Source organism: Sebastes fasciatus, chromosome 22, assembly GCF_043250625.1.
Source record: "Sebastes fasciatus isolate fSebFas1 chromosome 22, fSebFas1.pri, whole genome shotgun sequence".
Lineage (NCBI taxonomy): Eukaryota > Metazoa > Chordata > Actinopteri > Perciformes > Sebastidae > Sebastes > Sebastes fasciatus.
In genome coordinates, this window is record NC_133816.1 from 5,793,890 (window position 1) to 5,810,327 (window position 16,438).

A 16,438-nucleotide genomic window follows, 5' to 3' on the forward strand; every position below is an offset into this window, starting at 1 on the left:
CAAGTTTCTAGACTAACTTTTTTTCACCACTGTCCCAAAGAATAATTTCAACTGTCCTGAAGTCAGTGTAAGATTCTAAATGTTATCTTCTTACTTTGTTATTGTCATCTATAGTGGCTATTTGCATAAAAAACCCACAATTCAAATGATTAGGAAATAAAATATTGTATTTGCATTTTAATATTTGCTTTGATTAGAAAATCTCTTGGCATTAGTAGTTCTAGTTATATATTAAAAGCTGCTTGAAGCTAGTGTTAGGAAGTTAAGCATCATATTTCTTTCTCTATTATCTATTTTATTTTGCTGTGAAAACATCTCCTTCAAACAACTGTATTTATTCAGGTTTCTTGCCAAAAACGACATTTTACAAGATTACATTTGAACACATTATAATAGCGTTATGATTTACCATTGCCCATTACTCATTTGTATTGATATACACCAATCAGCCATAACATTAAGACCACTGACAGGTTAAGTGAATGACATTGACTATCTCGTTACAATGGTACCTGGCAGTGGGTGGAATATATTAGACAGCAAGTGAACATTTTGAACTTTGTGTTTGAAGCAGAAAAAATGGGCCAGCGTAAGGATGTGAGCGACTTTGACAAGGGCCAAATTGTGCTGGCTAGACGACTGGGTCAGAGCATCTCCAAAACTGCAGGTCTTGTGGGATGTTCCCGGTCTGCAGTGGTCAGGACCTACCAAAAGTGGTCGAAGGAAGGAAAACTGGTGAACCGGCGACAGACCCAAGTCTCAGTGATGCACGTGGGGAGCGAAGGCTGGCCCGTGTTGTCCGATCCAATAGAAGAGCTGCTGTAGCTCAAATTGCTGAAAAAGTTAATGCTGGTTCCGATGGAAAGGTGTCAGAACACACAGTGCATCGCAGTTTGTTTCGGATGGGGCTGCGTAGCCGCAGACCAGTCAGGGTGCCCATGCTGTTCTAATGTTATGGCTGATCGGTGTATATTGGTATAATGCAACTCAATGGAACCTCCGTTAACGATAGCTATTAGCTCCATTATAAGCAGGACAGTGCTAGGGAGAGACCCCGTGCTGTTGGCAGATGAGCCGGTCACTGTGATTACTCTGAGCAGCATGCATGGGAATGAATTACAATATAATAATTTTCTGATTAAGTTAGTTATTCCAAATGTCTTTAAGGTTGCTACTCCTGGGCTTATTTTGGACTTGGAGTTGTGACAAATTGTGAGCTTTATGTCTTCTTCACTCACGCTGAAGAACTTTCTCACGGACGACATGTTACGTGTGTGTGACTGGGAAGTTACTGTCTGTGGTGCCGTGTGTGCGATGTGAATCTATCATATGGCACGTGTGTGTAAAGGGTACCCAGAAAGAAATTGGAAATATGACTGATCGGCCAGTCACCGGTCATGGCCAATCTTCTGAAAACTGTCCGGTTTCGATTGGAGCATCTCTATTTGTGACGATTGCAAACAGGAAACAATTCAGTTTTTTGTACAGTTATATTATCTCTAGAGACACTTTCATCAGACACATGTTGGACTGGAGCGAATGATATTTTTTGTTATCGATTAATCGGTTGGTTCTTTTTTCTGGTAATCTTTTTCTAAAGCCTAAAATGAGATTTTCAATAGTATTTTCTGTCGGATTAACAGTCCAAAACACAAATATAGTCAGTCTGTCAGTTAACTAATCAATTGATTAATCGACAAATCAATTTCAGCACTAAAAACATGTATATTATTGTTATTTTTGTCCAAACGAACAAGGTTATAAACTTGTGCAAAGATTTCACACATCTCCAAAGTTAAAGAGTGTGCAAATTAATCTAATTACATAGATGAGTTACTCACATTCACAGAGTCATGAGCACACACTCGTGCACCCTCTGAACAGGAAATTATTAATCCTCAGTTTGATAGATGTTAATGCACGTGAGTGTGCCTGTATGGGAACCACCAGGATTTGCACAGTGAAGAGGAAAAAAAACTAGGAGTGACCCAGATTCTGCCCTTCCCACAAATCTCTGAAATTAAGTCATTTATTATTATTTTTTTTCCCTCCCTGCAAATGTTGTCCACTGATGTGTAATGGAGGGCAGGGTTCATGCCCAAAATGATGAATTTGGTCACAGCAGGGTGAACACACGCACACGCACACATACACACAGGAAAGCGCCAACAAATGTTTCAATGTCCTGATCATTGGACAGGAGAAGCCTGTTGGAGCCAACAGTGCCTGTGCTGTTGTGGTTATTCTCTCAGCACTATGACAAAATGGTGTTGGAGACCATGTGCTTACTTGTGGTTGTATAGGAGAATGTGTGTATATAGCCCAAATTGCCCTAGAGATTTAAATGACATGTTGGACTGTACAACATGTCCAGTACCAATTTTTCATCTACACAAGGAATCTTTAAAAACTCATGTCTTTCCGGCTTCCCCAATCACATCTTGTGACGGGTTGTTTATTAGCAGTAATTATTTGTCACTCAACATCAGCTTGACTGTGGCAGTACACCTACGTCAGTTTTCATTTGCCAAAGCAGGATCAATATGCGGCTTGTTACGAAGGGGATGAAGTCATTGGAGGGCACGGCGTTTGAAGTGGTCTCCTTCGAGGGCTGGTAATTGATTTTAGATTTAGTGGTATCCCAGCTGCTCGCATGGCTAGAAACACCGATAGTCACTCCTGTGAATGTGTAAGAAAAGTCTGGGATATTTGCAGGCAATGTGTTGAACATTTCTCATGCAGTTAAATGTAATTTGTTGATTTATATTCCACCCCTCCCCACCCCCTCCTGCACTGTGTCAAGCTAAAGCATTACTGAGAGCACTCCCACGGTGAGTTCATTATCACCCCCTCCTAATTGGGTTAAAGAAGTTAATGTGTGGTAGGTCTGGCAGAGATGGGTGTTCAAAGGGTGCTGCAGCACGCCCCTCGAGCGCTTCTTAACCTCTTCAGTCTCCCAGCAACTTTGATGTAGACTAATGATCGGGAGGCAGATCCATGGCAAAGCCATAGCCTCTTTTTATCTGACTGTTTAATTTATAACAGACGAAAGCAAAATGCGCAGGACCCTCTTCCTCTCTCCTCCACAGTTTTTTTTCTGTGAGATATTTCGCTTCCGCAAACAAATAGAACTGAAGCACCAACTCCAAACAAGAAAGTCGAAACTTATCACAGCTGTTGAGCAAAGATAAGTCCTAATATTTAAGCTTCCCCCTCAGCAGCTAACATCAAAACATGGGGATTGGCGGGGGGGTTGTTTGCTAGTCAAGAGGAGTGCCTAAATGTGTCGGTTATTAGCTTGGCTGTAGATTGTTGCTTCTGGGGTCGCAGGGAGAGCTGGTGGACAGGTTCCCAACACTGGCCAACTGCCCCCCATGTGTCTGTACACACACCGACACACATGCACGTACACACACACACACACACACACTCTGTCTTGATGTCCCTAAGGGACAGACAGCCAGCTTGCTTCCAGCGCTTTGGCAAAGAGGTCCATTTTTTTTCCTCCATGGCAGCTGCTGCATCCAGAGGCTTGATAGGCTATTAATACCCCAGCTAATTTGACCAATCCATTCAGATTTACCGTTTTCCACTTGTCAGCGTGTTGATTAAGAGGCACATGGCCATCAGCAGGGTTCGACGTAATGCGATGAACAAGGGGACAACAGGGCTAATAACACACTTGCAGTCCAGAAGGAAAACAGGAAACGTCACCGCGGTGCTTTCTCATGTCAGGGCAAGTGCTACTGGCTTCACACCGCGGTACAAATTAAGTCCGCTTCAGTCATGCTTTAACTAATTTCAGCACGGCACACTTTTGAAAAAGGAAAGGTCTGAGAAGTTTTGTTAGCCTAGTAAATAATAAATGTGCATGAAGAGCTCTGATGTAGCTCATTGTCTGTCTATAAGCATCAGGGAAATCATTTTCATCATTGCCTTATGACTCCTCTCTTTGAGAAACTGCTGCATTGCTCCCATGGGCCTGCAGGTGGTGCAACAGTATAGGCTGTAACGTGACACATATAGTAACTGCTGCTTCATAAGGATTTAAATGATTGTTGTTAGCAAAACAAAGGAAATGGTTCTTAACAGCGGGAGTTGCTTGAAAAATTAAACGCTGTTATATGTTGTTTTAGGCCATACCAGAAACCACTTCAAACCATCAAGTACGATGATTAAAAATGTGTATACGGGGAGGTAACATAAAACACAAGTTTTTCTATGTTAATGAGTTAAAAGCAGGGGCTGCCTGTGGAATATGTATGTATTTAGTACATTTAATAGTGTATTCCAATAGGGACCCTGTGCTCACTATCATGCTTTCTTATTCCTGGTGCTACTCAGGTCCTCTGTCTGTCTGCCAGCCACCGGCTCTAGAACGTTCAGCTTCACTAAACTGATCTGCCATGATTTGCCGCTGGTTATGCATCAGTGCTGCAGTCTCATCTCACATTCCCCTCTACAATGCTGCACTGTGGAATAATGAACCCTGTTTGAGTCTGTCTGGCTCTGTGTGTGTGTGCGCCTTTCGGAGCGCGCGCGTCCATGTTTTCCATGATTGCCGCATTTGACAACAGAGCCACAGGGAGCTCGGCAAAGCATACTGCGGTCCAGGTTTAATTTCCTCCGTCAGATGGAGCGATAGTTAGAACAAATGTACTGTAGCAGGGAACCACGGTTTCCCCGGCCGCCTTCCCCTATCATCCACATTCGCCCGCCATTGTTCATCCAGGTGTCGTTCAGAACCGGTTTGATTTGTGCTGTTTACGTACACAGGTGACGCCCGGATTAATTGTTGCACTTGCTTCTTTCAGGAAATTGACGAAGCCTGCAAGCGCATCAAGAGGGAGGTCGAAGACCTGGGGCCTGAAGTCGGCGACATCAAGATCATCCCACTGTACTCCACGCTGCCTCCACAGCAGCAGCAGAGGATCTTTGAGCCACCCCCACCCAATAAACCAAGTGGTGCCATCGGAAGGAAGGTATAACTGCCTTGTTGCTATAAAAACACTCTTGGTTGATGTGGGGAGAGGGTGAGTGAAAGAGAAAATGAGTGGAGTTGATGTAGAAAGGCCAGATGGGGAATAAGGTGGGTAAAGGAAGAGAGCTGGAAGGTAGGGACTGAAACTTTTTTTTTTTCCTTTCTCAGCTTTAGCGCAGAACTGACTCACACAACATATGCTGCTTTTGTCAGCATGCGATTCTCTGCTCTAAATTATAACTGGGGTATTACTCACGCCCTCTGAGCCTGAGGAAAGCACTGCATTCTCAGTCATTTTTATCTTTCCACTACATTTGCACAGGCCCCGCTGCTGCTCAGAGAGGAGGCCTAAGACCTCTGCCGTCTGGAGCCACGTTACGTGAGCCGATCAAAAACAAGATTTTCCTCGCTGCTCATAGTCGCCTTCTTCCTCAATCACTAAATCTCAGCGGGGCGGATGATCCTCTTATTGATACAGACACGAGACAATTCCTCCATGTTGTGTGACAGTTTCTATTCAGATGGTCTCATCACCAGAGTAGCAGCACCACCTGTGCTGCCACACTGTTGGCCAGGGATCTGACAGAACATCAGAATATCATCACTGCCAGTGAATGAGCAAACATTCACCCCCAGCATCTGATAGGGGACGGTGTTGATGAATGACTCATTGCTACAACCCCTCTAATTGAGGCAGATCAGGCCGACATATGAGTAGTGAAAATATTTATGGGCTGTCAAAGTTAAACACACGATACTTTAAAGGTGCTGAATGCGAGGAAATGGATGACACGCCTCCACTCCCTCCCACTGTACAAAAGTGAAGCCAAAATAACCCGGATACGGGAGCTGCCATCTTGAGATTTTGACAATATTTGGAGCCAGAGTCTGCTCAGTAGTGATCAGGCGGTGGAGCTGTGGTATCACGGTTACCGCCCGAACCAATCGCGAGCCGCACAGCTGCAGATTGTCAGCGAGAGAGACTTACAGCTGCCCATCATGACGTCTCACCCCCTTTTTATAGCATCAAATAACTAGGGCTTTATGACCTGTACTGCAGCCAGCCACCAGGGGGCGATGGAGATGTTTTGGCTTCACTTTTGAGGAGCTGTCCTGTCGTCCATCTTTACATAAAGTCTAGGTGAAAACAACGGCAACAGAGCTAACAGTGTTAACCTGTGCATTTACAGTGCGGCACAGGCTGAGGGTTACCCCACAAGGTTTGGATCAAACATTTGACACACTATCACAGTTTTATAGTTTGATCTCTTCCAGCTTTCTGCTTGAATGATGTATGTGTGTGTGCGTTTGCTGCACAGGCTTAAGAGGCTCAGCGTTCTTAGTAGTTTGATTACCCAGTGTTGGATAAGATCTTTTTTCAAAAGTTCAAAATATCATTCTCAGGGTTTGCCTCTGCTGTTCAAAGAGATGTTGACATGAAACAGCGCCGTGGTTGCATAGGGATAGATTTAGATATTACGTGGCTCTTGCAATGGGTACCTGCATCGCCCTGTAGGTTTACATACATTGACCTGATGTGATGGATATAGGAGGAAAAATTATTGTTCCACTGGCAGCAGGCTTGCTGAATAACAGTGGTTGTACCTCTCGATGAACCTCTTGCTGCATCTTCTCCCTGATTCCCATGAGTGAAGTTAATACAGGCAATAAAGTGAATGTAGTGATGGTGTGACCTCTGAGCTATCAACCCAGAAACCACTATTAGCTTCAGAACAGAACAGTTGATGCCCCTTTTTTTCCCCCTCGAGATCGGTTTGTCAGGTGCTTGTTGAATTGCTGGAGGTGGCATCTAAAGTTGTTGTGCTTGAAGTAAATGTGCTTCTCCTCCAAGACTGACTGAGCAGCTCAACAATTGAAAAAAAAAAAAAAAGCAGAGATGTCATCCAAGCCAGCCCAAGAGGAAGTAGTGAAAAAGAATTAAAGGTTTGCGACGTCTGCCGCTACGCATGCTAACGACTGCATTAGGCACCCCTAAATTAACATAAAGCACCAGCTCGTCATTGCTCTATTTCTCCAGGAAAACCACTGATCTTCTATTTTTGAACAGTTTAATCATTTAGAGCCAAGGCAGCAATTGACTAATTACAAACAAAGACTATAATCTCACTTTGCTTTCCAGCGTCTCTAACAAATGCGCCGTGATGAGTGTTAGGTTTGTTTTTAACATTGTCACGTTTGGAATATTCCACCAAATGTCACTCGTGATTCTGCCGCGTATCCATTTCAACGAGCTTTGAATGCGGGTGCATCGATGCTGCTCGTGGCACGCTCTCCTTTTCCCCCAGTCAGGGGAAGGCTTTATTTGTCAACAAGGCTGCGTTTCCCAGCAGGGAACGTGAAAGATGGCCCGTGTTAGCCATAGTACTTGCTCTCCTGCAGGTAATAACCCAGAAATAACATGCAGAGATGATGCTCTAATGATATTACTGATGAAGAAGCCAGGATTATCCAGTGCAGCAACAGACTGGAAGGAGCCAGCCTGCGTTCAGTGTAATGGCCCTAGCCCGGATAATCCTTCAGAATCAATGCAGTCAATGAGGCCACCCATATGATCATGAAATGTGAGAGGTTGTCATGTGTGGCATCTGCTGGAGCACTGACTGTGTCCCAACACGCAGGACAGTGACAACCTCACCTAGTCCATTTGTTAACTGGACTTTGAATCATTCCATGCCTTTCGCTCCTTGCTGGGACGTTGGTCCCTGGCATATAGTGTCTGTCATGAGACACTATCTGATAGCCTGGTCTTTTTTTTTTTTTTTTTTTTTGGGCAGCCACTTTAATTTCAGACTGCCACAGTGTGGCTAATAGGTTTCGAAAAGATGTAATTCCTCTGTATCTTTAGGCCACTGATGTCCCTTTCCCACTGCAGGAACTTAACCTGTTTCCTGAGGCTTCACATAAACTAAACTTTTAGGAACTTTGTGAGTCTTTAGCACTTTAGAGTTTTCACTGTATTTTACAATCTGGGAAATTTCAGATATATGCCATTTAAAGGGGACCTATTATGCTTTTCCCTTTGCTTTAGTGTGTTATATAGTTTGTTTTTTTTATGCATGTAAAAGGTCTGCAAAGTTACAAAGCCCACAGTCCACGCCAAAGGGAGTTTGTTTCACTGAACACATAGTGATCCTTTATTTTTCTATAATCTTGTTTCATCAACAGATTTGTTTCCCTGCACCTTTTGGACATATGTTGTATCTCCATGTCAGCCAGACACTGAGAAAACTTTTGGTACACCTTTTTGTTTCTAGCCGCACACTTCAGCTCGCTTCTGATGGTCTCCTCAAGCATTCTCCATTGTTGTTCTTTATTGTTGGTTGTCCTGTTGCAGACAGTAGTAAAATGATAGTAATCGCTGTGTTTGTTGTAGTCATCTTTGCTGTGACGTGACGACTCTTCTGCTCAACCAATCATGATTGACTGCACTGCCAGGCGACAACCCCTGAAATACTTGGAACTTGGATTTAGAGTTATTAGGCCTAAGGCCGGAGATATACTTGCTTTTTAACCTCACGTTCGCGTTTTGTTGATTTTTGGCTGCATACACAACCAACACTCCAACCGGATGCAGGATACGTGAGGCGGCATCATACGCAAGCAAATGCATAGTTAAAAGCAAGTATATATCCGGCTTAAGCAGATGGTTCCTTTATGTTCCTGTGGAAATGGGCTATATGTGCATCTTATACCTTTGAACCAAGCAGTTGGTCTTGGTGTATTCCTGCTAAGCTGGTTATAATATTGACAGCCCATAATTATTATTTTCAGTTGTCTATCAAAATTAAGCAACTCACATTTGTCATGGAGTGCTCATGTCAATCAGATCCAGACAGCCATTCATCCAAGAAATACACGAACAACAACCCAACCATTTGCCAGATACTGCCGTCTGATCAGTTTCATAAGGCCGTTTATTGCCATCTCTTCATTCCTCTGCCTGAATACTAAGGGGAATGTGTCTTTCGACAGGTGAATTACCCGAGGTCAAGGGCTGAATGAGGGGAAAAAAAGTCCCTCCCTGGCATTAATAACTAAACAGTCAGGCATTCTCAGGCTCGAGAGAAATCCTCACTTAAAAGGTGGGATTTAAAAAGTCTGTAAGGCTCACAGCTTGAAGACAGCTGAAGAGGCACGGCTACAAAGGAAGTGTGTCAAGTGTGCAAAATTGGTTGTGTGGACCTGTATCAGCAAAGACTACAGAGAACTGTTTGGTTTTGTGCTTGGCATTTCATCATGGGAACTACCAAAGAAAGCAGACGGCGACCACCAAATGACTGCTTAGGTCAGCCTACAGCGTGTTCCAATCTTGGTAGATGTTGAACAAGTGTGAGCAGGGGGAAACTGAAGTGTGGAGAGGCGTTTTTCCAAACACCCACTTGCATATTAAGCTCTGACAGTGGAGTGGCAGTTGCCAGTAGAGTGGGCTATGATACGGCCACCGCAGTCTTGAGCGCTATGATGAATCTAAAGGGTCTCTCTGTCCGGTCTGTTTAAACCGTTATATAAGGGGAACTCGCCCTAGCGGCGGTCAAGGTTCGCGTGAGAGCAGCTGCAAATCTGTCTTCCTCTCCTCCCCTCCTCCCGCTGTTTGTGTATATGCTGACAGCAAGAGACCCATAGGGTGATGTGACTCATTTGAGTTTTTTTGCTCAGATTCAGCTGTCATTTCGCATAGACAGCCTTGCTATAGGGGATAATTGTAATAGAAAAAGATCTGAGACTGGGAGATGGTGCAGGTTCACAGTTTCCCCACGTTGCTTTTCCTATGTGTCTCCTCTTCTTGCAGAATTTCTCTGTGCAAAGATACAATGACATCTTCACTGATGCTTAACTCAACTCCCGTACATCAGACCGGCACGTACGGGTACTCGCATGTAGTAGTATTTGCAATATTCTCTTATTCAGTAATGAGACAAAGTGCAGTAAAAGTTACATGGTTGTAACTCCAGCTCTATAACTAGATGCATAGCTCACAGTCGCTCTATATCACAAAGTGAATGAAGGAATGTAAACACAGTAACTGTGGGGAATATAATTAGAGCGCAATACGGTACATCCAACTAGTGATGTGGTGGTGGCACCAACAGGGGAAATCCAGTGTTGAACTGTAAATCAAAGCCTACACCGTAGGTATCTACAGCGGGACTCCTGTTAACCCTCTGCATCAGTATAAATCCAGCTTTAAATTTGGTGGGTCCTTTCACTACTTCATAACACCTGCACCCCAGGGTGTATGCATCGTCTGCTTTGAGTTGACAACAAATCCAAATGTAGTGTTTTATTGTAACACTAGATACATTTTGTTTTAAACAAATCCCCCATGTCTTGTCTCACTAGTTTTTACGTGGACTGGATGTGCACATACGTACATATTTTAATATTTCAGTACCGCATGCTGGAATAATCTAATTACAACTACTAGCTAACTAAACTAGTTACTGTCAAATCTCAAAAGCTCTTTGTAAGTACTAGTGCAGTGCCCATTCAGAACGGGTCGAATGCTTGGCTTGTGGTGTTGCTCCTTGCTACTTTCGCAAGATCCGCTCATACAAACAACTTCACCCTCGACACTGCGCTTCCTTGGGTCCTTAGCAATACACCTGACATGACATAGTTGTGTCACACACCCAAGTCAAGCAGCTACTCAGAAAGACTGGTAAAATGCAGAAAAAACACACCCAAGCCTGGCTACTCGCTGTCAAAAACATTGGTGAAATACACTGGTTTACGAGGAAAAAACACACCCAGATGTATGCGAAGGACAGACGGACAGAGATTCCTTGCTTTGTAGTTAGTTTTCAGGGTTGCCATGTCCGCTGACGGCAGTGTTACAAATTTCAAGCAACGTGTAGAGTTTTTACATTGGTTGCACTGGTATACCTAACTTTTTCATTTAGGTGCACCAGCATATACATTTAGGCGCGCCCGCAGAAGATGTTAAGTCAGGATTAGGCATTTTACCGAGGACATGGGGAGACAGGTGGCGGAGCGGTTACCTCCTCCTATGGGCCGGTGGGGAAATAAATAATGCTACACACATACACTCGCAGAGACAGACCTGCTAAATGTCAGGCGCACCGGTGCGACCAATGAAAATGTTTAGTCGCACTTGACAGATTGTTGGTCACATGTGCGGGAAGAGAAGATGCTTGTATGAAAGCAGTAACCATTGTAGAGCAAAAAGCAGGCCACCTAAGAGGGAACCATTACATCAACGATTTTCTGTGATTTTGAAAAACTCTTCCAAGAGAGGGGAGCTGACATCTCAACAAAACCACTAGCATGCTGAGGACAGTCAGACACAACCCCCAGCCTCACTCACACACATTCACATAACCCAAAAAAGGGGCCAGAGGTAATGCATTTGGATGGGACACTGAGTACCGAGCCAGCTCTCTCCACAAATACGTTGAAAGCACATTGAACTTGATTGCGGAAACTGTTGTGGTACTCCCCTGTTGGGTTGCATTAGGCAGCGTGTGTGCAGTGCACTGTAGTGGCATCTCTACAAGCTTCTTCAGTCAACTGGCTCACATCATGGAATATTTTTCAAGTTAAAGCAAAAGCCAGTATCTGCACTTGTTTGTCTCTCTTTTACTCGTGCTTAAGGAGGATTGTGATTTGTGAACTGCTCCACTGTAGGAAAGCACTACGCTTTATGATTGTACAAAGCACTTTTGAATACTTGAATAGCAATCCAAATTCAGTTTTATTTCTTTGTTTTCTAATATTTCAACAGAAGAAACTACCTTTTAATCCGTGAAAGTTGTTGATTTCTCTGGATTTGAATGCTTGCATGTTGGGATGGATTTCCTAAATAACTGATGATTATATGTAAAACTGACTAAAAATATTTGAATGCAAAGTCTAGCACCAGAGTCTGAGGTCTCGTCAGTCTCTCCAAACACCCCGGGTGGATCATTTTCTTACCCCCTCCGTTCTCATTTCCACAGGTTGTCGTGTCGACAAACATCGCTGAGACGTCCCTGACCATCGACGGCGTGGTGTTTGTAATTGATCCCGGATTTGCCAAGCAAAAGGTTAGCTTCCCTCTTCTCCCCGCCACCTATCTTCTCCCACCACTCTCTATCTGCTGCGATCATCTGCGCCTGTTGCCTGAGAATCCCCAGATAAACACAGCAGTGCACACCTGACAGCGGCAAAGATGGAAAAGCCAGTTATTTATCCCTCTGACATTTCACCAGCCTGGAGCCAAGTCATACACATGGTGCAAAAAGAGATTATATATGCATTATGGTGGTGGTATATAGTAGATTGAGGGTGTTAGTATGCGCTTAACTTTTTTCTTTTCTACCTCCTAAAAAAAAAATCTCCCATAAGTGAAGTTTGATTTTTTTTATTTACCTGAAATTCATCTTTCCTATCAGGTGTATAACCCACGTATCAGAGTGGAATCCCTCTTGGTTACAGCCATCAGCAAGGCCTCGGCCCAGCAGAGGGCAGGTCGCGCCGGACGGACACGCCCAGGAAAGTGTTTCCGCCTTTACACAGAGAAGGCTTACAAGACAGAAATGCAGGTAAGAAACAATCTGAAACTGGTTAGAAATTCTACGAGGTGTTTGATTCTCACATTCTTCAATGCCACGAGCACTTTGTATTCCCCCAAAGCAGCCCTCTAGCTGGAAAAGCTCTCTATTATGCAATATTTGCGCTTAGAATCCATGATTCCCAGTTCAGCTGAATTACAATTCCAGGAGCTTCTTGCTAAGCCAGCGCCGCCTCCACCCTTCCTCATAACCTAAACCTATGCTAACGAAACAGCCACCTTGTGACAAATGAACCTGCGGAGGCCCAGTTCTCCACTTTAACAGGCTAATTCTTTCACGTCACGCTGAGTGGCAAAGGGAATTTTTCAAACAAGTTAAATAGCCCTTCAAATGCCCTAGACTCCCGGTCCCTGTTCAAGTTGACATATGAGCGACGCATGAGGAGATAATAAGCACCCTGACTAATTCATTTTGAATTGTTCCTTGGGTTTGTCTCGTACCTCTCAACCGGCACAGGACAACACGTATCCGGAGATTCTGAGGTCTAATCTGGGCTCTGTGGTGCTGCAGTTGAAGAAGCTTGGTATTGACGACCTGGTGCACTTCGACTTCATGGACCCTCCAGGTTAGTAGGGAAAAAATATGAACCTTTTTTCTTCTTTTTTTACTTACAAATACACATCTATACTGTATGTTCAGTGTTCTTTATGTTGTTTTGCTTTGCATTCCAAACTTTCCATGTCAAAAACAAATCATTTAAAATGTATTTACAGTTATAAGCCTTAAGGTTTTCATGAATAAGATTTTCATGATTCATCGATTAATCAACAACTATTAAATTAATCGCCAACTATTTTGATAATCGATTAATCGGTTTGAGTATTTTTTTTAAGAAAAAACAGTTACAAATCTCTGATTCCAGCTTCTTAAATGTGAATATTTTCTGGTTTCTTCACTAATTTATGACGGTGAACTGAATATCTTTGAGTTGTGGACAAAACAAGACATCTGATTACGTCATCTTGGGCTTTGGGAAACACTGATCAACATTTTTTCACTGTTTCCTTACATTTTATAGACCAAACAACTAATCAATTAATCGAGAACATAATCAACAGATTAATCAACAATTAAAATAATCGTTAGTTACAACCCTACAGAGTAGCCGCTAAGTGAGTGTTTTCTGGAGTTTTATTGTATTTATTTTCACCAATTCATGCATACACTATAGACAATTTAGATATGCTAACAAATACAAAGGCAACAACAGATGTTTTTCATTTACAAAACATTAAAGGTAGTTTCAAACTGCTCTTGCTGTTGCCAGCAGTGACCCAGCGTTACCAAACCAACCATGACTGAAATCTGAAGGATTATAACTTCAATCTCAGATCATATTGAGATCTTGATTTTGATCAGTGACATCTGAATCTGAAAGAGCCGTTACAAACTGCTATAAAATCAACATTTAGTTCAACTGTGGTTGTTTGAAATCTGGGTTGGCTGTGTCACTTGAGAGCTTGGGGAAAACGACAAAGCAAAGATAAAAATGATCTTGGCAGATATCAAATACTGCATAGTGAATGTTTGGAGATTTGAGTATAAGCGCCCTGACAGACATGGATTACACAGTGGTGTTATGCAGTTTGAAGTTGAGTTGAATCATGCTGGATCTAGGCCAGAAAAACAGACCTAGTCTCGTTGAGGTGCCAAGTTATGGCGTTCTCCAGGAGTGTGTTCCCGCGGAGACCACCCCTCCTTTCCCTATCCTTAACCTCCTCCCTCCCTCCCCCCCTTTTCTCACCATAATATAGTTTTCATCTCACCTCTGAGATTAAACCCATCTCTCCCCGTCCACCGTGGCAAACGCCATTTTGAGAATGAAATTGGTTACATCAATAGCAGCGCTATCACCTTGGCTATTGCCTTCCCTTTATATTCCTCCAGTGAAACGTGACTGACCTCCACCGCCACCCCCACATTTCTCACAAAAACGCAAGGGTAAGCGTCAACATATGGGATTGGCCTTGTCTGCTGGGTCTAACTGGGAACAGTGGGGTGAAGGGAAAGGGGGAGGATTCTTTTATTTATTTGATCCACTCGCGGCAGAAGGTTTCTCCTAACTAGCTCCTGAGTGCGCTGGAAGCCGGAGCTAGTTTCTGTTTTCACTGGATGAAGTCTGCTTTGAGTCTGTGAGAATTCCTAGACAGGAGCTTTATAGCATCTAGTTACAGTGGATCAATTTTGATACGCCGTGTCAAAGGCCCACCTCAGAGTAAATGGACAGGTCAGAGAAGCTTCTCTGGAGAGTCAAGAAATAGACGACGAAACAACGGCTTTACATGAGTTTTGAGATTTCAAGTTTTTTGTTGTTGGTTGAACTGCTTTATTAATCGTTTTTTGGCATGTTTCAAATCCCAAATGAGTGAATAGTAGGGGTGTAAGAAAATATCGAGTATCGCGATATGTTTTGTGATACCGTATCTATTCTCAAAAACACTAGCGATTTTTAATAGTTTACATGCAAAGATTAACTCAGTCAAAACTTAATTTCATTTGCAAAGATGTGCGACCTCTCAAAGTAGTGTTATGATGCTGGATGTTACAGGGACTGTGATAAATGCAAATGCAGATCCCACTGTTTCAGATTTTATGCATATGGCGGTGTGTTCTTTTATAGTATGACAACTTTCCTGAAATTAGATTTAAAGAAATTGCAATATAGTCCTTGCTTACAGTATCGTAATATATCACAATATATTGACTCTACGGCTGTCAATCAATGAAAATATTTAATCACGACTAATCGCATAATTGTCCATAGTTAATTGCAATTATTCCCAAATTAATCACACATTTTAAATCTGTTCAAAATGTACCTTGTCAAGAACTCAAATATTCTTCTCAACATGAGAGAGGGCAAATATGCTGCTTTATGCAAATGTATGTATATATTTATTATTGGAAATCAATTAACAACACAAAACAATGACACATATTGTCCAGAAACCCTCACAGGTACTGCATTTAGCATAACAAATTATGCTCAAATCATAACATGGCAAACTGCAGCCCTACAGGCAACAACAGCTGTCAGTGTGTCAGTGTGCTGACTTGTCTATGACTTGCCCCAAACTGCATGTGATTATCATAAAGTGGGCATGTCTGTAAAGGGGAGACTCGTGGGTACCCATAGAACCCATTTATTTCACATATCTTTAGGTCAAAGGTCAAGGGTTATGAGCGTTATTTAACCTCCTTTGCAACGAGCTAGTATGACCTGGTTGGTACCAATGGATTCATTAGGTTTTCTAGTTTCATATGATGCCAGTATATTCACTCGAGCAATACTGAGCCCACTACAACCTAATCGCAAGTTGTATTAATGCATTAAAATGATTAGTGGCATGAAAACAAATTTGCGTTAACACGTTATTGTCGCGTTAACTTTGACAGCCCTAATTGAATCGTAACCCCTGTATCATGATAGATATTGTATCTCCAGATTGTTGCCAGTCCACAGCCCCAGTGGATAGGTGGACATTGTAATTGTCACAATCAAAACCCTCTGGTTTGAGGCTATAGTGTTTGTTGTGGTTAATGCCATGCTAACACATGTTTTTATTGTTGTTCCCTGATGTTTATATCTCAAGTCGGGTGGATTTCATTTAGGTATTGTCTCCCTGATGATCAACATCAGCCCCAAAAGCCAGTGGCTTTTTCCATTTCAGCTTGTCCATAATCTCAATGGGAACCTTGATTTTCCTTTTACCGTGGTATGCTCAAATGTGTAGTTTATTTCTCTCTTTGCCCACCTCGCTCCTCGCTCACTAAACACAAGAGCGAACAGCGTGAGCAAGCCAACCAAATGGAAAATCCAAAAGAAATCAGTAGCGATTTACACAAGGACTTGGCTGGGTGGGAT

At 42.9% G+C, this 16,438-nt stretch overlaps 1 protein-coding gene across 2 annotated transcripts in view; it reads left to right on the forward strand.

Moving 5' to 3' along the window:
* The window catches only part of dhx15 (DEAH (Asp-Glu-Ala-His) box helicase 15), a 33,004-nt gene that overhangs the window by 8,582 nt on the left and 7,984 nt on the right, over positions 1-16,438 (forward strand). For both annotated transcript variants that reach the window (XM_074624490.1, XM_074624489.1), the window contains exons 6-9: positions 4,815-4,982; positions 11,959-12,045; positions 12,394-12,543; positions 13,030-13,138. In XM_074624490.1, coding sequence (XP_074480591.1) covers positions 4,815-4,982; positions 11,959-12,045; positions 12,394-12,543; positions 13,030-13,138 — 514 coding nt within the window. The remainder of the gene's footprint in view (positions 1-4,814; positions 4,983-11,958; positions 12,046-12,393; positions 12,544-13,029; positions 13,139-16,438) is intronic.